A 26,081-nucleotide genomic window follows, 5' to 3' on the forward strand; every position below is an offset into this window, starting at 1 on the left:
CTCATCAAATGTTAAAGTATATATTAATTATTCCTATGTCTGCAATGCTTTCTAAACAAGGATTTCTAAAAATTTTTCCACCCTTTGGAGGTTAACTTATTGCATTGAAACTAAATACTGGAGGTTACTGAGTTCCAAGATTAAAGGGGGAATTTACAGTGTTTGCATCCCAAATTAGCTTTATTAAAGGGACTAGAAAGTTTTATAAAGGGTATGGATTGTTAACAAGTGATAGAAAAATTTATTGATCTCAATTCCATCTCAATACACAGGCACCAGAGCCTTCTTTATTGCCTATTATATTTTTTAAGGCTCTAGTTCTGCATAGTCAATGGTGGTTCACAGTGTATGGGAAACAAATGGACAGCAATGCTCTTTGGCATTTGGTCAACCCTCTGAATCATGTAGCTCTTTCCCATCTTTTAAGGGCGTAACCACTTCTAAGAATCTTATCGCCAAAGACAATATGACAATATAACTAACTGATCTCAAAGCCACTTTTTAGTGCCTCCACTACAGAGAAAGTGTTTGTACTCATCCAATGGTCTTTCCCTGTCCCACATTTCCCTTTGTTTCCATAGAAAGGTTGGACACCACAGATCATTCTTCAAGCCCTCAACAACTTGCTAAGCAGGTACTCACCATGGGTCAGGCTCTAGGACACCATGGGAAAAACTGAGGCAGGAGCACACTCAGCATTTAAGGTATAGCAAGGGGGACAGTGGGAATGAAGTGTTGTTAGCAAAGGGGAGATGAGGTCAGAAAGATAATAGAGCCAGATCATGTTAGGCCTGGAGGCCACTGTGAAATTTTTAACTTAGACTCTGAGCGAGAGAAGACTGAAGGGAAAAGGTAATAAATAATTTTTTCCTTTGGTAATTAAGAGCAAAATTACCAAATAATCAGAAGTAGATACTCTAGTATTAGGTACCATGTTTCCATCACCCTAGGCATTGCCAGAGGGCCTTCCACACACACACCCAGGCACCTCAGGATTGAGCCAGAAGTTCAGAGAGGCCCATAACCTGGTTTCATAAATCAGCCCATGAACTGGGGTCTGAACAGGGGCTTTGGCCACCCCATTCACCTTCCTCTTGCTTTCTTACACTTGCCCACTCCTAATTTCCCTAATCTCTGCCCCAGGAACTTCTCCTTAATCACTAGACTGAGCAGGATAGTGGCTGCTCTGTGTGATAAACCAAGTCCCTTATTCCAGCTGGCATGCCCTTGACTTGGCCAGAGCTGTGGCCCCTCCTAACTGCCTCTGGACTCTGGTGTAATGCGTGAGCCAGCTTAAGTTAGTTTAGCCACTGAGTAGAAGAGAACATGAAGGCCAGGAAGGAAAAAAAAAAAAAAGCATCACTCACAGCTGCCTTAGAGCCACTTTGTTTGATGCCCCCTGAATTAGAAACTGATTTCCAAGGCCAACCATTCGGGGGGAATCTGGCTACATTCCAACCTTATCGTGTTTAATGAGGCCTCATGATGAAAACACAAGGCTTCTCCTTGATGGTTGCCTCCTAAGGTAGAGGTTTGAATAAAGGAAGAAAGATTAGAGGAGCTGGTTTCAGATAATAAAGCTAGCAGCGTATGCTTTGCTAGTGATTGAAATTTAAAATATGAATAGGATTCAGAGGATAAAGGTTAATGTGACACACTATTGCTACGGTTATTGCTAACAGTAGAAAATAGTCATTACTTGTTAACATTTCTAAAGCGCTGATATAAGCCACAGGCTATCAGCACTACTGCTGCTCTCATTATGACAGATTAAATAACAATCATATAAATAATCACTCAGTCCAAAACTTGATAACAAATTCGACAATGCCAAAAACAAAAACCAAAACCATAGCCTATAGGTACACCAATGTTCTTTGCAAAGCTCTTATAAACTACTTTTTCAAAGCTTATTAGGTACCACACTCCCCACCATACCCAGTATCTAGTGAATGGCTTTACATCCATTGGTGTCATTAAAATTGTGCTGACTGTCCATTGTCAGAGGGAAGTGCTTCTTCACCTTTCTGGTGAAGGGAGCTCAGTTTATTTAACTCCTGGCCTCCCTTTGCAACCTGTTTCACCCTTGCCCTTGGGAGATAGTGATTTCTCTGACTGGTAAATTTATCAAGAATATCTCCACCTTGCCATGTGGTTAATTTGATCAATGGGATGTAAATGAAAGTGTGGTATGCAATTTTGAGAATAAGCCCTTAAGAGGAAGTCTTCTCCTTCTCTTTTTTGTTGGCTGAAATGCAAATGTGATTGCTGGAGCCAGTGCATAACACAAGGTGGAAGCTGCATAATAGGGACTGGGGAGCCACAACAAGCTAGGAGCTGGGGTCCCCAGCGACTGAAATTACCACACCAGCCCAGACTGCCGTCCCAGACTTTCACCTGAGAAATAAACTTCTACCTCACTTAAGCCCCCGTATTACAGGTTTTCTGACAATTACAGCCACAAAATAGGAGCAGGGAGTCCAAGAATGCTAGGGGAAAGGGAACAGCCCAGGAAAAAGTCATTAGAGGATACCCAGGGAAATAAGTCCAAATAAAAAGTTTAGTGACTGAGATTAAGCATGAACAAAAGGTATATAAATAAGAGGAAAAAACAAGTATTTGGTGAACCATACTAACAAGTCATGAACTTGTATTTATACCCTAAGATTTGTATTCAAGTACATATAATGGGTCCTTGTTAATAAGCATATATATATATTAAATGAATATTCATAAAGCACTTAGAAGAGTCCCTGGCACGCAATGAGTATTACACAGCTGCTATTAATTTAAAATAAAATAAGTAAGAGTAAATGATGTGATGGTTAATTTTATGTCAACCTAGCTAGACTATGGTGCCCAGTTGTTTGGTCAAACACTAGTCTAGAGGTTGCCATGCAGGTATTTGTGGATGTGGTTAACATTTACACTAAGTTGTCTTTAAGTAAAGCAGATTACCCTCTATAATGTGAGTAGCCCTCATTCAACCAGCTGAAAGTAATAAAAGCAAAGACTGAGGTTCCCAAAAGAAGGAATTCCTCAAAACTGCAACATGGAAATTCTGCCTGAGTTTCCAGCCTGCTGGCTTACCCTACAGATTTTCAATTTGCCAGCCCCTACAGTTCCTTTAGCCAATTTCTTAAAACAAATAAATTCCTAAGTATATAGATAGATATAGAGATATAGATATAGATATATAGAGAGAGATCTCATATTGTTTCTGTTTCTCTGAAGAACTCTGACTAATACAAACGGAAAGTGAAAACAGGCCTGCTGTAGAAGTCACTGGAACTCTTTGTTGACAACCAGCAGGTGGGATAAAGGACCCACTAGAACCTTGCTCAGTGCACCGTCACTTCCCGTCCCAACCCTACTTTCATGGCCCTGAGGAACAACCTCTACAGAACCTCAAAAGTTCAGTCACCCTCCTTCCCTTGCTGCCGTTTTAGAGCAGAAGATGAAAGGGACCACGATGGTCACAGTTCATCCCAGAACTAGCAGTAAATGCTTACAGGTATGGGGTTTCTTTTGGGGGTGATGAAAATGTTCTGGAATAAGACAGTGGTGTTGGCTAAACAACACTGTGAATGTACTAAATTCTACTGAATTGTTCACTTTAAAATAATCAATTTTAGGGTTTTCTGCGGTGGCTGGAGAGGTGGTCGGGGAAGTAGGAACCTCCTGCCAGGCTCATGGCGGCTTCTTTTCGCTCCGCGGCGGGAAGCGCCTTCCCCACAGAACATCAATGCAAGCTTGAATAAGAAAAACAAATTCTTCCTCCTAAGCCATGGCATATCAGTTATACAGAAATACCACTTTGAGAAACAGTCTTCAGGAGAGCCTAGATGAGCTCATACAGTCTCAACAGATCACTCCCCAACTTGCCCTTCAAGTTCTACTTCAGTTTGATAAGGCTATAAATTCTGCATTGGCTCAGAGGGTCAGGAACAGAGTCAATTTCAGGGGCTCTCTAAATACATACAGATTCTGCCATAATGTGTGGACTTTTGTATTGAATGATGTTGAATTCAGAGATGACAGAACTTACTAAAGTGGATAAAGTGAAAATTGTAGCCTGTGATGGTAAAAATACTGGCTCCAATACTACAGAATGAATAGAAAAAATATGGCTTTTTTATGCCATCTTCTGTTATTCATTGCTTTTGAAGAGAAGCATAGAAGAGACTTTTTATTTATTCTAGAACTGCAGAAATGACTACACTGTGCTATACCAGAGAATTCCAGTAGAAAGAAACTTGTAACTCTTAGCCTCTTACATTACCTTTATTATACAGCATGAAAAAAATAACTTTTTTTAATGACAAAAGTTGTTGCCTTCCTAAGAACCTTCTTTAATAAATTCATTTTAAAACTCTGAAAAAAAAAATCAATTTTATGCTACATAAACTTCACTTCAATAAATTTGTAATTATTATTTATAATATGTGAATTTTACCTCAATTTTAAAAAACTGCAAGATAAAAAAATTTTTAAAAAAAGGGAAATATCTCCACCTTCTTCCTCCTGGAAATGAGTTTGCTTGTAGAAAACACAAGCTCTCAAGGCAGGGTGCAGTGATTCTTGCCTGTAATCCCAGCATTCTGGGACACCAAGGTGGCTGGACTGCTTGAGGCTAGGAGTTCAAGACCAGCCCTGGAAACATAGCGAGAGCCTATCTCTACAAAAAGTAAAATAAAATTAGTCAGGCATGGTGGCACATGCCTATAGTCCCAGCTACTAGGTAGACTAAGGTAGGAAGTCACCTTGAGCCCAGAAGTTTGAGGCTGCAGTGAGCTATGATAGTGCCACTGAACTCCAGCTGGGGCAACAGAGCAAGATCCTATCTCAAAAACAGCAACAACAAGAAAACAAAAAACACAAGCTTCTTCTGTGCCTCCAAACCCTGAAGCTTACCTGGGAAGCATTTCCTCGTGGGTAGGACAGAGCTCAGTATTAACAACCCACTTGGGTAACAGATGTAAAGTCAAGTCAATCAAGTAAGCTATTATAAAAAATGAAAGGGATATTTTGACCTCCATGTATACTTTTTGTTTCCCACCTTAACAAAGTATGAAAGCTGAAAGAATCCCAGAGCTGATAGCTCCCACTAATGGTGGTTTTCCACACACATTCAGTCTTGTCTCACATGACCACATGTATCCTTGGTACGGAGAGACTGAGATATTTGGAAGCCTAGCCTGGACTCGTAAGACTTCCACTCTGCTTTTGCAATCCTTGCTTTCTCGTTGCTTGGTGTGTATGCTTTCTTAAAGATGAGTAAACCTAAAGCTGGATGCAGCCCACAGTGTCTTGTGACCTTGTGTTTTTGTCTTGTGAGTTGTCGGTTTGAGCAATCTGAGCAGAAAGGGTAGTCAATCAAATCAACTGCTTCAATGTTAAAATACCATGTCTATTGTTCTGTGAAAGGATAAACATAAGATTCAGATCTCATGAAATTCACACACTTTAATCCAAAACCCAATTCTTTAATTAATTCACTTGAAAAGAGAACATGATATGAAACACTCACATTAGTTCATTTTTTTCTTGCATTTACAATCTGTCTCAGGAACCTGGCATGGTGAAATCACAGAAAAGGCAGGACAGTGCACTGGAAAGAGCTTCAGATTTTGAGGTAAAAGAGAGGCTGGTGTTCAAATTTCAGCTCTGTCACTGAATGATCTTGAATAATTATTTAATCTCTGTAAGCCTTAAATCTGTAAAACAGAGATAATAGAGTATTTGCTCTGTTCAACTCTCAGCATTGTTGTGAGGAGCAAACCACTTAACTTTAAAGAGATAAATAAATGTAGGTTATCACATGTTTCAAGCACCTGATTTTCACACGTTCATTTTGGTCTGTTTCAAAAAACCTTTGATCCTATCTTATCTCATTTATTTATATTAGTCCATAATGGCTATACTACATACATAATAAACAGAGGTTTATAAATACTAAACTTTTACTTAGCACCATTATATTTATGTAAGAGATGGAAGCATTAGATTGACATTCCTATAGGTTTTCTTTAAACAAATGTAGCAGTTGTAATTTTGTTCCACTCAGATGCTAAACAGCAGTATACATCTGTATTGGTCAGAATTGTCCAGAGAAACAGAACCAATAGAAGATAAATAGAAAGAGATATATAGATATATAGAGAGAGAGTTATTCTGGGAATCAACTCACATAATTATAGAAGGCAGGAAGTCCCAAAAATCTGCTGTCTCAGCCTGAGTCTGAAGGCCTGAAAAGGGGGTAAGGGGTTGCTATAGTCTGAATGTTTGTGTCATTCCCAAATTCATATGTTGAAACCACATTACCAATGTGATATTAGGAGGTGGGGTCCTGGGGAGGTGATCAGGTCATGAGGGCAGAGTCTCATGAACAGAATTAATCCTTTATAAAAGTGGCCCAAGAGAGACTCCTTGTCCCTTCCACCATGTGAGGTCACAGCTACACGGTGCTATCTATGAAACAGAGAGCAGGCCCTCACCAGACACTGGCTCTGCTGGTGCCTTGTTCGTGGACTCCCCACCCTTCAGAACTGTAAGAAACAAATTTCTGTTGTTTATGAGCTATCCAGTTTATGGTATTTTGCTGTAGCACCTCAAATGAACAAAGACATGGGTGATAGTTTAAGTCCCAGTCTGAGTCCAAAGGCCCGAGAACTAGGAGCTCTGATGTCAGAGGATAGGAGAAGATGGATGTTCCAGCTCAAACAGAAAGTGCTTTTACCCTCCCTGCCTTTTCATTCTATTCAGGTCCTCAAAAGATTGGATGATACAAACATCGCTGGTAAAGCAAATCTCTTCTAGAGGTAAAGGCTAATCTCTCCTGGAAACACTCTCGCAGACACATCCAGAAATACTCAGGAAGGATTTTGACTCCCAATTTCAAATTCTAACTTCATCTATAATTACTACATAAACTATGCATACCCCCAGAGATGAAATTTTTAATAATAAAACAGGGAATGGGTACAGTGGCTCACACCTGTAATCCCAATATTTTGGGAGACAGAGGCAGGAAGACTGCTTGAGGCCAGGAGTTTGAAACCAATCTGGACAACATAGCATGATCCTATCTCTACTTCAAAAGAAAAACAAAGGAATACGTGAAAATAAATATGTTGCAGGTACAAAGGATTTATTTTTTATTTGTTTATTTATTTTTCAGACAGAGTCTTGCTCTGTAGCCCAGGCCGGAGTGCAGTGGCATGATCTCGGCTCACTGCAACCTCTGCCTCCTGGGTCAAGCAATTCTCCTGCCTCAGCCTCCCAAGTTGCTGGGATTACAGGCACATACCACCATGTCCAGCTTATTTTTGTATTCTTAGTAGAGATGGGGTTTCACCATGTTGGCCAGGATGGTCTTGATCTCTTGACCTTGTGATCTGCCCACCTTGGCCTCCCAAAGTGCTGGGATTACAGGTGTGAGCTACCATGCCCGGCCGGAATTTTTATGCTGTAGATATCTATGATGTTATATTTTTTTTAACTACTCAAAAAAAAGTCTTCAGTATTTTGTTTACATTTCCTCAAAAAACAAAAATAAAGGAATTGTTAATTTTGGTCTGCTTTGGAATTTTATTACCTTCTTACTCAAAAAAATAATTTTTTAATAAATCTTAAAAAAATTGTAAAGATTAAATTACACCAAACACTTCAGGTTTTCAAGTAAGTGTAACAAACTCCAACAAACTATTGTCTGTCAAGGCACTTTTTTTTTCTTTTTTTTACAATTTTTACATCATAAAAGCTATATTCTGAATTAGTAATGGTTTTGTGAACAACAGAATATCTTAGGGATAGAAGTTTGTAATGGTTTGAAACAAAGATCACAGGTTAGCTATAGAAAAGTGCCATAGGAAACTGGTCTAAACCAAAAACATTTATATCATACAAGGTAAGACAAAATAATATCCCTTTCTACCAAGTCATGTTGAAGCCTTCCTTGAATACCAAAATAGCATATGTACAAATCCCTCTAGGATACAATATATTAATTTGGGAACAAGTCAGAAAAACAAAGCCATATGCTAATTATACATGTTGTTTGCTGTGAGTCACAGTCAAAATTTTAATCTTGCCAACATAATATTAAGACACAGTTGCTCAGGCAATGTGACTGTAGGCCATAATTGAGCCACTCAAATGAAATGCCAGCCAGATTTTTTTCACTTGCTCCTTTGTCATACACCATTTTAAATGGATGGATAGACTGTCTAGAAGTTTAATTCTGCAGATCAGAGCTGCTCATGTTTAAATTCACCTTTAGTAATTCAATCCTAATGAGAATGTGATTGAAATGTATTTACATTGTCGTTTAGAGCCAGAACATTATGACATAAAGCTGTGTGAAAGGTGTATTTGTGTAATTAGAAATGAATTATGTATGTGACTTACATTATTACCCATTGCAGTGACAGTTTCTGTCAGCTCATGCAGCAGATTGACAGATCGCAGAAGCAAAAAGGGAAGTCTGGATGCTGTCAGATGCAAGAAAAAACTGCTGGCTCTGCTTTCTTCAGTGTTGAGCACAGCTCCATGCTCAGCAGTTGGCCTGAATAAATACCTTGAAACTGAGATCTATGAGCAAGGATGCCAGGTCCCATACAAGGTCCTGAAAATATTAGGATAAGATTAAATCCCCATCCTCAAAGGATTCCACCGAGAGAGAGAGGGAGAGCGTGCGAGCGCATGAGTGTATGGACTGGGAGCATAGAGAAAGGGAAAAAGGGAAAATTCTTATGAACAGCACCTCTCACAGAAAAGTTGCTTTATATGTGCAACCAGGTGTTAAGGTCCTTTAACATGTGGATAAAATGAGTCTAAACCCCCACAAATCCCTGGCTTGTCGAAGTCCAAAGTCTTCCTCAATTCCCAGAGGGCTGTCTTCTATACTTCTCAGCCTCTGAGATCCCATGCCACATATGCTACCTTTATTCCATGTGACATGGGTTCTCCCATGAAATTCAGCCTCTTCTGAAATTTCTACTGCAAAATCACTCTCATGCAGGATACTGGAAGATTTCAGAGTAAGGCAGAGAGATGGATGGAAGGTTACTTCCCACATTACTTGGCAAACAACTTTATGGAGAACAACAGCTATCTACTATAAAAATAGGGCCCAGCACCCTTACCTAAGGAGCTGAAATGGTCCTTTGACAGATTTGTCTTCAATTGAGATAAGGGTGCTGGGTCTTTCTACCCAGCATCCACCAGTCACCAAATGTCAGCCAACCAGGGGAGGAGCATAATCTTGGGTGAGGCAGATCCTCTCAGCTGAGGGCTATTCTTGGGGAAGATTTTGGTTATAGGTGGTCCACAGGTGATGCTTCTTCTGGCAGCTGGGGAAACACGCTCCTTGGTTCTGAAAGGGGCAATCTGGGCAGCACACCCTTGCATCCACCACAGTTAAGACAGGCAGCAGTTGCAGAGTGGCTGGAACTATGTGAATTAAATAAATAAATAAATAAATAAATAGGCCGGGCGCGGTGGCTCAAGCCTGTAATCCCAGCACTTTGGGAGGCCGAGACGGGTGGATCACGAGGTCAGGAGATCGAGACCATCCTGGATAACACGGTGAAACCCCGTCTCTACTAAGAAATACAAAAAACTAGCCGGGCGAGGTGGCGGGCGCCTGTAGTCCCAGCTACTCGGGAGGCTGAGGCCGGAGAATGGCGTGAACCCAGGAGGCGGAGCTTGCAGTGAGCTGAGATCCGGCCACTGCACTCCAGCCTGGGCTACAGAGCGAGACTCCGTCTCAAAAAAAAAAATAATAATAAAATAAATAAATAAAGTTAAAAAAAAAAAAAAAAGATAAGCAGAATTACCTGTCCTTTATCAATGTTTTTTAAGTACTTTATGCCTGAAAAGAATATGATGCAAGATAGATATTGAAAGTTTAGTTCAGTCCAGCAACATAGTGAAACCCTCTCTCTTAAAAAAAAAAAAAAAAAAAAAAGTTATATGTAAAGCGTATACATGAATTCTACACATGGGGCCAAGAAACACCATTTTTACTTATTATTAGTTGGCTACTTCCTCACTGACAAATTTGGTCCCAAACTGCCTGTTCATGAATCCTAGATGTACAGCTAGCTACCCAGGTATGGCACTACAAATTAAAAGAATTCATCCTTGATTATACATAATTGAGTATTTCACACCTCAAGACAACACAGGTATAACCCATTTTATTGTGGTTCCCAGGATTTTTTTAAATTGAAGGTTTCTGACAACCCTGCATCAAGCAAATGAGTGACACTTTTCCCCAAAACGTGCTCATTTCATGTCTTTGTCACATTTTAGTAATTCTTGCAATATTTCAAATTTTGACATTATTATTATATCTGTTAGGGTTATCTGTGATCAGTGATCTCTGATATTACTGTTGTAATTGTTTTGATGCACCATAACTTATGCCCATGTAAGATAGCAATCTTAATCAAGAAATGTTGTGTGTGTTCTGACTGCTCCACCAACTGTTGGTTACCCCATCTCTCTCCCTCTCCTTGGGCCTCCCTATTCCCTGAGACATAACGATATTGAAATTCAGCTAATTAATAATCCTGAAATGGCCACTAAGTGTGCAAGTGAAAGGAAAGGTCATATATTTTTCACCTTAAGTCAAAAGCTACACAGAATTAAGCTTAGTGAGGAAAGCATGTTGAAAGCCAAGACAGGCTAGAAGCTAGGACTCTTGCATCAGTTAGCCAAGTTCTGAATGCAAAGAAAAAGCTCTTAAAGGAAACTGCAAGTGAACACACAAATGATAAGTGAAGCAGCTTTATTGCTGATATGGAGAAAGTGTTAATGGCCTGGAAAGAAGTTCAAACCAGCCACAATATTCCCAAAGCCTAATCCAGAGCAAGGACCTCAATCTCTTCAGTTCCATGAAGGCTAAGAGAGGTGAGGAAGCTGCAGAAGAGTTTGAAGCTAGTGTAATATTTAAGGAAAGAAGCTGTCTCCACATCATGTAAGTGTAAGGTGAACAGCAAGTGCTGATGGATAAGCTGCAGCAAGTTATCCAGAAGTTATCCATCAATGATCTAGCTAAGATCATTGATGAAGGTGGCTACACTAAACAACAGATTTTCAATGTAGAAGAAACAGCCTGCTATTGAAAGATGATGCCAGCTAGGACTTTCATAGCTGGAGAACATAAGTCAATGTCTGACATCAAAGCTTTAAAGGACAGGCTGACTCTGTTTGGGACTAAAGCAGCTAGTAACTTTAAGCTGAAGCCACCTTCCAAAAATCCCAGGGCTCTTAAGAATTATGCTAAATCTACTCTCCCTCTACTCTAGAAATGAAACAACAAAGCCTGGGTGACAGCACATCTGTTTAAAGTCTGGGTTACTAAATATTTTAAGCCCACAGTTGCAACCTACTGCTCAGAATGAAATATTTCTTTTAAAATATTACTATTCATTGGCAAGGCACCTGGTAATCCAATGGTGCTGATGGAGATGTACAAGGAGATCAATGTTGTTTTCATGCCTGTGAACACACCATCCATTTTGCAGTACATGGGTTAAGCAGTAATTTCAACTTTCAAGTCATACTATGTAAGGATTGCATTGTGTAAAGCTAGCTATGACCATATAGACAGTGATTCCTCTGATGGATCTGAGCAAAATCAACGGAAAACCTTCTGGAAAAGAAACACCATTTGCAATTCATGGTAGGATATCAATATAACAACATTAACAGGAGTTTGGAAGAACTTAATTCCAATCCTCATAACTGACTTTGAGGAGTTCAAGATTGCAGTGGAGGAAGTAACTGAAGATGTGGTGGAATCAGGAAGAGAACTAGAATTAAAAGTGGAGTCTGAAGATTTGACTGAATTGCTATAATCTCATGACCAAACTTGAGCAGATGAGGAGTTACTTCTTATAGGGGAGCAAAGAAAGTAGTTTCTTCAGATGGAATCTACTCCTGGTGAAGGTGCTGTGAACATTGTTGAAACTACCACAAAGGATTTAGAATATTCATAAACTTAGTTGATAAAGCAGTGGCAGGTTTCAAGAGGACTGGCTCCAATTTTGAAAGTTTTTACTGTGGGAAAAATACTATCAAATAGCATCGCATGCTACAGAGAAAGCTTTTGTGAAAGGAAGAGTCAATTGATGTGGCAAACGTTGCTGTCTTGTTTTCAGAAATTGTCACAGCCGCCCCAGCCTTCAGCAACCTTCACCAGGTTCCTGATCAGTCAGCAGTCATTGACATCAGTGTAAGACCCTCTACCAGCAAAAAGATATCAGGCCGGGCATGGTGGCTCATGCCTGTAATCCCAGCACTTTGGGAGGCCAAAGCAGGTGGATCACCTGAAGTCAGGAGTCCAAGACCAGCCTAACCAACAGGGTGAAACCCTGTCTCCACTAAAAATACAAAAATTAGCTGGGCATAGTGGCGGATGTCTGTAATCCCATCTACTTGGGAGGCTGAGGCAGGAAGAATTGCTTGAACCCAGGAGGCAGAGGTTGCAATGAGCCAAGATCGTGCCACTGCACTCCAGCCTGGGTGACAGAGCAAGACTCCGTCTCAAAAAACAAAAAAAAAGACATCAACTCACTAAAGTCTCAGATGACCGTTAGCATTTTCTAGCAAATTATTTTTAAATTAAGGAAAATACATCATTTTTCAGACATGATACTGTTGCATACTTAGTAGACTATAGCATAAACATAACTTTCATATGCACTGGAAAACCAAAAAAATGTGTTACTCGCTTTATTGTGATATTCATTTTATTGCAGTGGTCTGTAGCCAAACCTGCAATATCTCCAGGGTATACCTGTATTTTCCATCTAAAGGAAATTTTCCTAAATGGAAACAAAAGCTAATTACAGAAGCCCCACTTGGAAATTAAATTAGTAACTCCTTTCTCTTTGCAAGCTTCAGTCTTCTAAAGCTTGCTTTGTACATTAAACCCCTTTTTTTTTTCTTTTAAGATGGGGTCTCACTCTGTCACCCGATGGATATTGGATCATATCCAATCATAGTTTACTGCAAACTCAAACTCCTAGGCTCAAGCAATCCTCCTGCCTCAGCCTCCCAAGTAGCTGGAACTACAGGCATGTGCCACCATACCTGGCTAAGTTTATTTTTTAGAGACAGAGCCTCACTATGTTGCTCAGGCTAGTCTCAAACTATTGGTCCCAAGCAATCCTCCTGCCTCTACCTACTAAGTAACTAGGATTACAAACTGGAGTCACTGTGCACAGCTAAAAAACACTCTTTTCAATGTCAAAAATTACTCCAGATAACCCTTAAATGATGGTATTTGAACGTTTATGCAGTGCATAAGCAATATTTGGTGGACATGGCTTTATAAACTGCCTAAGTCTGAGGTCCCAAACTAGGAACTAGTGCTCTAAAGTGTTCTCAAACCCTTCATCTCCTGCACTAACCTACTGACTTTTCTTGCTCAAACTGCCCTGCAGCAACTATTACATCCAACATCTTTAGCATTTGCAATCCTAGCCTCTCATTCTCTTCCTCCTTTGAGCTACATTTTAAACTTACCAAGTTTTTCAGTTGTTTCAAACATCTAATATTTCTAATCAGATTAGTTTTCCCAAAGACAGAGACTAAGTATTTTTACCTTTTTATATTCCTCATAACAATTTCTCAGTAAATACTTAATGAAAGCATATTAATCAAGGAATTATTAACAATTATACAATGATAAAAGCACATCTTTAATTTTTCATTTAAATGTTTAATATTTACAAAAACTTAAACCACTCAATTTTGACTGTTGTATCAAAAGTAATATATTTTGCAACACATATTGTAATTTAAATAATTCTATTAATTTTCAAATAGTACATTTAATTACCATACTAATTTTCAAAAGAAGAGCAATGGAATGTCATGAAGTAATCTTTCATTATGTGCCAGTAGCTTGAGTGGTTATATTCTGAAAAATGAATGACACATTTTCTGTTATTCTTTCAAGAAAAGGATCTGTAATTTTTAAATGATCTCCAGAAAAATGTTTCCATTGCTTCAGCTGGGACATAGAAAGAGGTTTCAGGGAGTTAGATTTCTGGTGATGTGGACCAAGTTGACAATCTCTAGAGACAATGAATTTTTCCAACGAATCACCTGCAATAAGTAAAACAATGAGAAAATCCTTAGGCAAGCCAATATCCTACTAAATACAATACTTTTTTGTTTCATGATACTTCGTTTATGTGATTTATTACATTTGATCACCATGGTTCAAGTTAAGACAAATTCATTCATTCTTTTTACAAACATTTATAAATTATTTACTATGTACTGAGTTAAACAGTAAAGGTAAAATGATGAAGAAACACAGGCATGGTCTCTGACTTAAAGGACCTTACAGTCTAGTGGGAGAGATATATATTAAATAAATAATCATCCAAAAAAATGTATTACAAGTTCAAAATCCCTTGCCTAAAACCTGTGGGGCCAGATATGTTTCCAAATTCAGAATATAATTCGAACAGTCTGGGTCAGCATTCCATAATGAAACTCATCAACATTCTGTAGCAAGTCACAGTCTTACAAAATGAGTTAAATAAAAACTATCGATAAACTCACATCAATTTAGGTAAGGTTTTGCCACAAATAATTTTGTCACAAATTTATGAAGAAAAAAAAATCTTTTGAGCTTTCTAGATTTCAGAATTGAAGATAAGGGACTGTGGAGCTGAATTACAAACAGAGGTAAGGGTATGAAGGAAAGATACAGGGAACTACCTTACATATGACAAGAGAAGTTGACTTGGTCTGGAAGGTAAGTGAAGGGCACCCTGAGGAAATGTTCTATTAAGATCTGAAAGATGAGGAGGAAAGAACTAGATGGAGAAGAAAGATAAAGCATTCCACGATAAGCACATTAAAAAGCTATGAAAAGGAAGGGGCATTGGCATAATCAAGCAATTGATAGGAGCCTATGCAATTAGAGCCTATAGAGTAAAAGCAAAGAATAATGCAAGAGAAGTTAAGTAATGCAAGGTGATGCAAGTATTCAAGGGCTGGATTATGCAAAACATGAATGGCAGAGGCCAGCCGTTATTCACCAAATCCATTTCTCTTTCCTCCAGGGCACTTAGTCACCTTTCCCAGCCTCCCTTACAGTTAGAAACTGCCACTGTGTCTGGCCTATGGAATGCAGCTATGTCACTTCCAGATCTGAACTATAAATATACTTCAAACTGAACAATTTTCTACTTTATCTCTTCTCTCATTGCTGGCTGGCAGATGCAGGGGAACCCAGCAGAGGACTCTAAGGTCCAAAGGGATGGAAGAGCTCCAAGTGGAAGAACCCTGGATCACAAAATTACTTTATGAAAGGCTGTCCACTAAATGCCCACAATGACCTGTTACACAAATGAGAAACATATTTCTATTGTGTTAGACCATTGTGCTTTTTTAGTTTGTTACAGCATTTAGACTGCCCTAACTTAGTATCTATCCTAAGAGCAACAGGAAGCTATTGGAGGTTTTATTTTTTTAACCTTTTAATTATGGGAAATTTCAAATAAATATAATATATATATAGCATGTATCATTTCACTAATAAACATTTCATTCTACATTTCTAAAAGATAAACACTTCTTTGAAATTTTATCACACCTAAAAGAAAAGCCTCAAGTCATTCCTTAATATCATCAAATCCTTGTCAGTATTCATAATCATTGAGGTTTTAAGAAAAGAGACGACAAGATTGCTTCAAAAATTAGAAGATAATAGAATAACACCTGCAAAGTACTGACCAAAAAAACCTCTGGCTAACTAAGAGCCAGTATTAGGCCCTTGTTAAAAATAAAAAATGAAAAGACAGTAGAAATAAATAAAAATACCTTAATAATTATAAATGCAAACAAACTAAATATTCTCACTAAAACAAAATATCAGACTGGACAAAAAATAAAATCCAGCTTTATGCTGTTGACAATAGATACCTAAAATATAAGAACATAGACAGATTTAAGGTAAACAGATGGGAAAAAATAGACCAGACAAATCCCAACGATAAGAAAGCTAGTTTCATATGTTAAGACAAAATGAAACAAAAGGCATTAGGGATAAGGCAATCACTACATAACAATAAAATAGAGAAACCATAATGAAAAACAAATTTCACAAGGAAGATATAAAATATATGAAGCAGAAAATTATAAAAATAACAATAGTTTTGTCTAATCCACCATCATAGTTTCATATTTTAATATATTTATTTGAATAATAGATATACCTAACAAAAAATTAGGTTGTTAATGTTTTAAATGGGCAAACAATATAAAGAGATGGTTCACATAAAGGAAGTATGGTTCTTAAACTTAGGAAAAGCTCAGCTTCATTCATAATAAGAGAATAGCATATTAAAACTATACCAATATATTATTTTCTTACTATCAGATTGGCAAAAATACAAGCATTTGATAATCCACTAACCTGGCAAGGCTATGGGAAAATAGACATTCTAGTGTATTTCTGGGGGTGTGTAAATTGACACAACATCCAACAAAGGGCATTTTGGCAGTGTCTATCAAAATTACAAATGTACATATTCTCTGACTCAGCAATACTAAAAATTTACCTTATAGGTATACTTGAAGATATTCAAAATGATACATGAATAAAATACACACCTATGGGAAATAACCTAATTGTACATCTGTGGATGATATGGTTTGGCTCTGTGTCCCCACCCAAATCTCATCTTGTAGCTCCCATAACTCCCACGTGTTGTGGGAGGGACCCAGTGGGAGATGATTGAATCATGGGGGCAGGTCTTTCCTGTGCTGTTCTTGTGATAATGAATGGGTCTCATAAGATCTGAAGGTTTTAAAAATGGGAGTTGCCCTGCACAAGCTCTCTTTTTGCCTGCCACCATCCATGTAAGATGTGACTTGCTCCTCCTTGCCTTCTGCCATGATTGTGAGGCCTCCCCAGCTATGTGGAACTGTGAGTCCAATTAAACCTCTTTTTTTTTGTAAACTGCCCAGTCTCAGGCATGTCTTTATCAGCAGTGTGAAAACAGACTAATATAGTGGGGGATAGATAAATTATGATATATCTATACACTGGAAGATTATATAGCTGAGGAAAAAAAAGAATGAGGAAACTCTGTAACAATACGGAAAGATCTCAAGATACGCTATTGAGTGAAAAAAGGTACAGAAATATACGTATAACATGCTATAATTTATTGGGAGGAAAACTGGGCAAGAATATATATGTAGAGTGGCTTATATATGCATACATATATATCTGGAAGGATACACAAAAAAACTAATAGTGGTGGTTTCTTTTGATGTAGAAGGCTAAAAATTAGGGAGATAAGGGTAGAGTGGTAGGAAGAGTTTTCACCATGTACATTTTATATTTTTAAATAATTGAGTCATGTAAATGTATTACCAATTCAAAAGTTAAATTAGTCATTTTTGAAATCTATAAAAGAAAAAATGGATTATATAACAAAATCTGGCTAATATGACAGAATTCTGCACTAGGCAATTGAGAGGATATACATGATTTCCCTGCACAAAAGAAATATTTACAAAAAATGACCACATACTAGACCATACCCCAAGTCTCTATAATTACCAAAGAATCCGTATCATGGATTCTATTTCTGACTACAGAGCATTAGCAAGAATTTGGTAACAAAAACTAAAATACATTTTAAAGCATACTTTTAAATAACTCATAAGTCAAAGAAGAAATCATAATGAAAAAACAAAATATTTAGAAATGAATAATGAAAGACTGTATATCAAAATTATGGGCAGCTTAGAGAAAAATGTATAGTCTTAAATATCCACTTCTTTGAAGAGAAGACTGAAAAATCATTAAGCTAAGTATTAACCTTAATTATTAGAAAAAGAACATTAGAGTAAATACAAGGAAAAAGGAAAAGAGAAATTATTAAAACAGGAAAAAATTTAATAGGGAGGATAAAGTGTTAATACTTTTAATTACCAAAATGGTTATGAAGAAAGAGAAAATCTGAAAACATTTCTCTGAAGTTTAAATTCTACCCACTAAAAAATAAAAATATATACATATTTTAGCTACTATAAATATTGTATATTGTTATAATTATATACTGTGCATGATTATATTTATTATATTTAGTTATTAGTTATATATTTATATATAAATATGACACATAACTAATAAATATAATCATATATAATTTATATGACAAATAACTAATAAACTAATAAGCTTCTATTATACCTAAAGAGAAACATTTATATAAAGAAACATTTACATAAAAAAGAAACATCTATATAAAATATATTTTATGTTTACATAAAATCTAAATTCTTCCATCTTAGTCTTATATAGTCTAACTTCTTCAACCTATCTTAATATAATTTATCAAGTAACTTTCAACTACTAGACATTGATTGCTCAAGTCCTACTCCTGATTTAGTTTCTTTTTGAATGGTGTCTATTCTGGAGGGTAAATTTTCAGCTTTACTTAAGCAGCACTAGCAGTTACATGAAGTACTGAGAAGTACAGTGGCCCATGCTTCTGAGTGCCTCAGAAAATATGACCCCATTATGAATAAATTCTGTACAACATAAACAACAAGATTATTCTGTCAAGTGTATTTTTTTTTGTGGAAGAGAATTAGGGATTAAAACCATTTTTCTGGCTGGAAGCGGTGGCTCACACCTGTAATCCCAGCACTTTGAGAGGCTGAGGTGGGCAGATTGCTGGAGCCCAGGAGTTCGAGACTAGTGTGAGCAACATGAAGAAATCTTGTCTCTACAAAAAATACAAAAATTAGCCACGTGTGGTGGTGTACACTTGTAGTCCCAGCTACTCAGGAGACTGAAGCTGGAAGATTGCTTGAACCCAGGAGGCGGACGTTGCAGTGAGCCATGATTGCGCCACAGTACTCCAGCCTGGGTGACAGAGCAACAGAGCCAGACCTTGTCTCGAAAAAAAAAAAAATTCTAACTCCAAAGCCATTACATCAGGATTTGAAAGATTTTCCTAAATAAGTTCAATTTTTCACAAGTGAGTCAGAAATAAAAAAGCTAAAATTGAGAGACTAAGGTTCTACTGAATATTTTCACAAATATCTCTATCTGGCAGCTGCCCTATGAGCTGAGAAAAAAATAAAACTAACATATGCAAATGGTAAATATTATAAAGTTATTCTTTAAATATTTTCAACTGCTAATGAGAAATAAATTAACTTTACTACATAGTTACAGAATTAAAATATAACTAACCTGTATGAACTTCTCCTGTACACTCACAGTCAAGCAGGTCATGAGTAACACAATCTGAACTTTCATGTAATGTGAACAAATTTTTAAGTTCTTCTACTGAAAACTGAATATGTTCAGATGTCTTGGTGAGGTCGACAACTGCCCCACAAAGACCTTGCTTACTGATCTGCCTTTGATAGATCTTTTCTTCTATTGTACCTAAAGAGAAAACATTCATCAGATTTCCTTCAGATCTTTATGTTCATTGTTTTTGTTGGGTAAAATGTTTATTAACATACTAGTTAACAAAATAAGAATATATTCCTGACACTGAAGCACAGGCTAACAAAAAATAATTTTAATTATTCAAAGGGTATACATTTTTTGTCACACTGAAGGGTTGTTACCTGTGGTGAGGAGTCTGTAAATATGTACAGGATATTTCTGACCGTCTCTCCATACTCTAGACATTGCCTATAGAAAATAGGTGAGAATTCTGAGAGTACAGTAGAAACTGATGGCCCTTTCCACATATGCAATTTGCAGAAATATGTTTTAAATAAGGAATTCTGTATTTTACATATAGCTTCAAAAAACATCCCAGGTGTGCCAAGTATGCCCTACTTCATAGCTTTTTCTTAGCAGAAAGAAAGGGATGAGTGAACACTTACTATGATACTGTAAAATAACTACAGGGGTATCATGCAACAGTGAGAGAATATATCTTCATCAATGGGACAGTGAGTATGGACAGCAAGAATGGAAAGAACCAAGTGTAGCATGGGCTTGGTGGTTCATTCTCAGTCCAAATAGCTAAAGATTTGCCCCTGAAAAGTACCTAGGATACAAGTAATCAGCTAAGGCTCTAGGTGGATTCCTGTGGTTTAAAGATTTATCAATGATACTGTGCAATAAAGTGTTGATGTTCAAACTCTGCACATTTCAAATAAAAATCTGGCCTTCAACCAACTTCTAAGAGATCATCTCTAGGCCTTTGGAATGTCCTGTCTGATATGAGTGTCTGTTTACCGGAAGCCTTGGGCCACACTAGATAGTTTATGCTAGCAATGTGATATGGTTGGGCCTTAGGCCATGTAGTTCGATTTCTGGAGGCTAAAGACTGATTAACTAAGGTCAGTCATGCAGGTGTTCCATGTCTACAGGACTAATCCCAAACAAAATTCTGGACACCAAGACTTGGGTGAACTTCCCTGGTTGACAATATTCTATATGCACTGACACTCACCCATGCTGACAGAATTAAGTGTTGTCCATAAAACTCCACTGGGAGAAAACAACTGGAAGCTTGTGCCTGGTCTCTCTTGGACTCTGCCCTGGACTCAGTATCTTTTCCTTACCGATTTGAGTATCGCTTACTATAACGTAACATAACTGTGAGTATAGCTGCTTTTCTCAGTTGAGTCCTTCTAGTGAATCATTAAACCTGAGGGTTGTCTTGGGATCCCCTAATGCACATATCGACTGAGGTGCAAACCTACAGGTAGAAAACTCAAGGTACAAAAAGATGGTCTGTACTCTAAAGAAAACCAAAGGCTTCTCAAATATTTTCCTAAATACGTCACTTTTATACCCTCACTGTAGCCTGCATAAACACTAATCATAGCATCCATAACATTTATTGTCTTCACCTGATGGTCACGAACATCCTAAAGGCCCAACTCTGCAGTAAACTAGAACCTGGAGGCATACAGGTTTAGGTCTGAATCCTGGCTCTGCATCTTACAAGCTGTGGGATCTAGAATAAGCTTCCATATCTTCATCTGTAAAATGGGACTACTAATATCCATCCTTGTAGGCTTGTTAGGAAGATTAAATAGATGGAAAGCACTTAGCAGAGTGCCTCATACAAAATAAGGGCTCTTTATATAGTGGTTATTATATATCATCATCATCTTTGTATCCTCAATAGGCATTGTATCCTCAGGCATTCAATAATATCTATTTAATGCATAAATATTCCTACCTGAATATCAGTGGCTGGATTCCAATCAATGTCATAGAGAATTAAGTGAGATCCTCCAATAAGGTTAAGTCCTACACCACCAGCTTTTGAACTTAACAAAAAAATAAAAACAGAAGAGTGTTGACTATTAAAGCCATCAACAATCTGCTGCCTTTGAGAGATTGGTGTTTGTCCATCAAGTCTTGTATAAGCATATCCATGACGCTTACATACTTCTTGTAAAATATTCAAGGTTTGTGTATAGTTGGATACCAACACCACCCTGTCAATCAAAAAGAAAAATTCTTTAGATAAATTTAAAGGCAGCATTAGATATTCTTAGTTGAAAGAAAATACCACAATATTATCACTGACATTGAGAGAACATGCAACAATGACCTAGTACAATTAAAACACAGGTACTCCTGCATATTCCATTTAAAGTCAATATCTAAACTTCCAGTTTTAAGATAGTGTGGCAAAGACCTTTCTGCCTTCTTCATCTCTCTGAGGTTCACTCTAAAAACTGCAAGAGAATGAGTAAAATACAAAAATGAACAGAAACTAACTCTGAAGATATTTGAAAACAAAAAGCATAATGAAGCAGTCACCTGCTTAGGAGTATACAGGTGATGCCTACATGCCCAAAGAGGGAGATTCCAATAAGAAACAAATGAAAGTTCATTTGCACCACAGAATCTTGCCAAGGTACCTTAGAAGGAAGGAGTTTAGACTGAACTATTAAAACATTGGTACATAGAACCCAGGCCCTGCTCCTATGTGATCAGTTGACTTTTCTTTCTCAAATAAAGTATTTATTATCTGGAGAAAATAAACCAAAGAAACTTAGACCAGGGAACTGACTGTAGAAGGCAGGAGAGCCAATGTAGTGGCTTATGCCCGTAGCCCCTGCTGCTCAGGAGGCTAAAACAGGAAGATCACTTGAATCCAAGAGTTTCAGTCCAGCCTGGACAATAGAGCAAGACCCTGTCTTTAACAACAACAACAACAACAACAACAAAATGTGTTAATGAAAGACTAGATACTGAATAAGATCCCTCTACCCTTTTCCTGTCGACTCTCAGAATACCAACAGCCAGGCACCCCACATGCCAGTCCAAGGAAGACATTACTAAAGGATTCATCTATGGAAATACTTAAATGATTCCACAGAAAAGATCCACAGATAGGGAGTCCCCAAATTAAAAAGCCAGCTTGCTGCCTGATTACCCAATGATGGTTATTAGTCAACGAGCCCTGCCTATCCACACAGTGTTCAATTAATGTTTTACTGCTTCACTGTTAACTGTGGACACCAAGGAACATCAGCTATTTGAAGTGAGCTTCAACATGAAAAGGAAAAATCAAAATAAACAAGACACCTGAATTAAACAGAACAATGAAAAAAACAGAAGATAACTCTCTGAAAATAATTAATGTCCTCAAACAAGAGCTATCTATCGTTCAATGGAAGAGGATGCAATTTTTCAAAAGGAACAATCAAGAATTAGAAAAATATCTTAGAAATGTAAAATGATAGACAAAATAAAGTTTTAACACGAGAGCTTTAAGATAATAATATGAGAGTTTGCCAGGAAATACATTAAGAAGAAAAAGTGATGACCAGTAGGAGAGAAAAAAAGAATTAGAGAATCAACTCATGAGGTTCAATATCTGACTGACAGGAATTCCAAAGAAAACACGAAATTCTTTTAAGAGAGAGAAAGGATACTTCCTAGACATGGAGCCTTCAGATAAAAAGGACCTACTAAAAAGTTCCCAGCTCAATTAATAAAATGAAGACTCATATTAAGGCATATCAAGATTATAACTCAAAGTATGAAGAATGAATAAAAGTTGCTCAATGTTTGATGAAGAAAAATAGGTCATATGTAAAAGAATCGAAATTTGAAAATCATCAGAATTCTCAAAAGCAACTCTAAAAACTAGAAGACAACATGTATAGCAATGTCTTCAAAATTCTAAGGGAATACTATTTTGATCTAGAAGTTTATGACAAGGGAAGTTGTCAGTCAAGTGCTAGGGTAGAATAAAGACAGTTTCAGATGTGCAAGAAGTCAAAAAGATTAATCTTCCATCTTTCTTTCTTAGGAAACTACTGTGAGATGTGCTCCAGCAAAATGTGAAATTCAGAAAATAGAAAACCAACACAGAAGAGGAAAAAAGTGAATTTATAAGTTAATATGATTTGGCTCTGTGTCTCCACCCAAATCTCATCTTGAATTATAATCTCCGTAATCCCCATGAGTTCAGCGAGGGACCAGGTGGGAGGTGACTAAATCATGGGGGCAGTTTCCCCCATGCTGTTCTCGTGATAGCGAGTGAGTTCTCACCAGAGCTGATGGTTTTATAAGGCAGTTTTCCCTGCTCTTGCTAGCTCTCTCTTTCCTGCCAGTCTGTGACGAAGGTCTTTGCTTTCTCTTTGCCTTCTGCCATGATTATTAAGTTTCGTGAGGCCTCCCCAGCCATATGGAACTGTGAGTCAATTAAACCTCTTTCCTTTATAAATTACCCAGTCTCAGGTATTTCTTTATAGCAGTGTGAAAACGGACTAATGCATAGGTGATGGCTTTTTAAAAGTCCCAGGATGCCGGGCGTGGTGGCTCACGCCTGTAATCCCAGCACTTTGGGAGGCTGAGGTGGGTGGATCACCTGAGGTCAGGAGTTTGAGACCAGCCTGGGCAACATGGTGAAACCCCATCTCTACTAAAAATAAAAAAAATTAGCCAGGTGTGGTGGCATCTGCCTGTAATCCCAACTACTCGGGAGGCCGAAGCACGAGAATCACTTGAACCCAGGAAGCAGAGGTTGGAGTAAGCCGAGATCACGCCACTGCACTCCAAGGTCAGGAGACCATCCTGGCTAACATGGTGAAATCCTGTCTCAACTAAAAATACAAAAAATTAGCCGGGTGTGGTGGCGGGTGCCTGTAGTCCCAGCTACTCAGGAGGCTGAGGCAGGAGAATGGCATGAACCCGAAGGCGGAGCTTGCAGTGAGCTGACATTGCGCCACTGCACTACAGCCTGGGCAACAGAGCAAGACTCCATCTCAAATAAATAAATAAGTCCAGGATGACAGCTGTGTAGCAATATTAGAGATCAGTTCAAATTGTAGCAGGAAGACAGAGGACTCACAGAGGAAAGACAAAGAAAATACAGAGGCACCTAGAGACCACAGTGGTACCCTGTTATCTGCAGATCTGCTTTCCACTGTTTCAGTTAACTGCAGTCAACCTTGGTTCAAAAATATTACACACAGTAAGGTATTTTGAGAGAAAGAGAGAATGCACATTCACATAACTTTCACTGCAGTATACTGTTATGATTGTTCTATTTTATTATTATTGTTGTTAATCTCTTACTGTGCCTAATTTATAACTTTATCACTGGTATGTATGTACATGAAAAAACAATCCATATAGGGCTTGGTAGTATCTGTGGTTTCAGGTATGCCTTCCGGGTCTTGGAATGTATTCCCGAGGATAAGATGGGGATTCCCAAGGATAAGATGGCCAAAAAGCACATTAAAAGACGCTCAATATCACTAATCATTAGAGAAACGCAAATCAAAACAACAATGATATACCACCTCCCACCCACTAGGATGACTATTATCAAAAAAATAGAAAGTAGCAAAGATGGTAAGGAGATAGAGAAATTTGAACCCTGTGCACTGTTAGTGGAAATGAAAATGGTGCAGTCCACTATGAAAAACAGTATGGCAGTACTTCCAAATATTAAAAATAGAATTACCATATGACCCAACAATTCCACTTCTGGATTTATACCTAAAAGAATTTAAAATGGGGTTTTGAAAAGTTATTTGTACACCCATGTTCACAGCAACATTATTCACAACAACCAAAAAGTGGAAACAACCCAAGTGTTCATCAATAGATGAATGGATAAACAAAACGTGGTATATACACACAATGGGACATTGTTTAGCCTTAAAAAGGAAATTCTGACACATGCTACAACATGGATACACCTGGAGGACATTATATTAAGTGAAATTGGTCAGTAACATAAAGAAAAAAAACTATATGAATCCACTTACATGAGGTATCTAGAACAGTCAGAGTCAGAGAGTAGAAGGGTAGTTCAGGTGTTAAGGGAGGGGAAAGTAAGGAGTTGGTATTTAACAGATACAGCATTTCAGTTTTGTTTGCAAGATGCAAAGAGTTCTGAACATTGGTTGCACCAGAATGTGAATGTACTTAACACTACAGAATTATACATACAAAAATGGTTAAGATGGTAAGTCTATGTTAAGTCTCTTTTACCACAATTTTTTTTAAAGAAAGGGCCATCTCTTCAGATAACGTGAAGCAACAGAACAAAGATCCAGCCTATGCCACTTATGAAAGTGTAGCTTCTCCTCCAATGAAACATGGTAGGATTTAAGTTTCTTAGGGACCCACAAGGAGTCAAAATGACCATCACACCTATAATCCCAACACTTTGGGAGGCCGAGGTAGGCAGATTGCTTGAGCTCAGGAGTTAAGAGACCAGCCTGGGCAACATGGTGACCCCATCTCTACAAAAATACAAAAATTAGCAGGGAGTGATAGCACATTCCTGTAATCCCAGCTATTTGGGAAGCTGAGGTGGGAGGATCGCTTGGGCCTGGGAGGTCAAGGCTGCAGTGGGCCAAGATCGCACCACTGCACTCCAGCCTGTGCCCCAGAGTGAGACCCTGTCTCAAGATAAAGAGAAAATACCACCCCAACTTCAATCCCTGAATATTATTTTTATTTTTCTTAATCATTATATTTTTCTTTATTCCTTTCTTCCTTCTTGCCACAAGAGGGAACTTTCCCCTATGACATCTTCAAAGATACATTCTCACACCTATATTCAAAC

General features: G+C 37.9%; 1 protein-coding gene and 1 pseudogene across 11 annotated transcripts in view; one reads left to right on the forward strand and one right to left on the reverse strand.

Moving 5' to 3' along the window:
* Positions 1-3,634: 3,634 nt before the first annotated feature.
* Positions 3,635-4,387, forward strand: LOC102133872 (transcription initiation factor IIA subunit 2 pseudogene; annotated as a pseudogene).
* Positions 4,388-5,450: 1,063 nt separating this feature from the next.
* Positions 5,451-26,081, reverse strand: part of RAD54B (RAD54 homolog B) — a 107,591-nt gene continuing 86,960 nt past the window's right edge. For 8 of the 11 annotated variants that reach the window (XM_073999092.1, XM_073999091.1, XM_045398506.2 and 5 more), the window contains 4 exons: positions 21,216-21,477; positions 19,639-19,705; positions 19,253-19,450; positions 13,715-14,124 (listed from right to left, as the gene is read on the reverse strand). In XM_073999092.1, the coding sequence (XP_073855193.1) occupies positions 13,907-14,124; positions 19,253-19,450; positions 19,639-19,705; positions 21,216-21,477 (745 nt within the window). In that variant the 3' untranslated portion in view covers positions 13,715-13,906. Of the gene's footprint in view, positions 5,718-13,714; positions 14,125-19,252; positions 19,451-19,638; positions 19,706-21,215; positions 21,478-26,081 lie in introns of those variants that run through there. The other 3 variants (XM_065519449.1, XR_012416529.1, XR_012416528.1) reach the window with 3 other exon arrangements.

The sequence above is a fragment of the Macaca fascicularis genome, chromosome 8 (genome assembly GCF_037993035.2).
Source record: "Macaca fascicularis isolate 582-1 chromosome 8, T2T-MFA8v1.1".
NCBI lineage: Eukaryota > Metazoa > Chordata > Mammalia > Primates > Cercopithecidae > Macaca > Macaca fascicularis.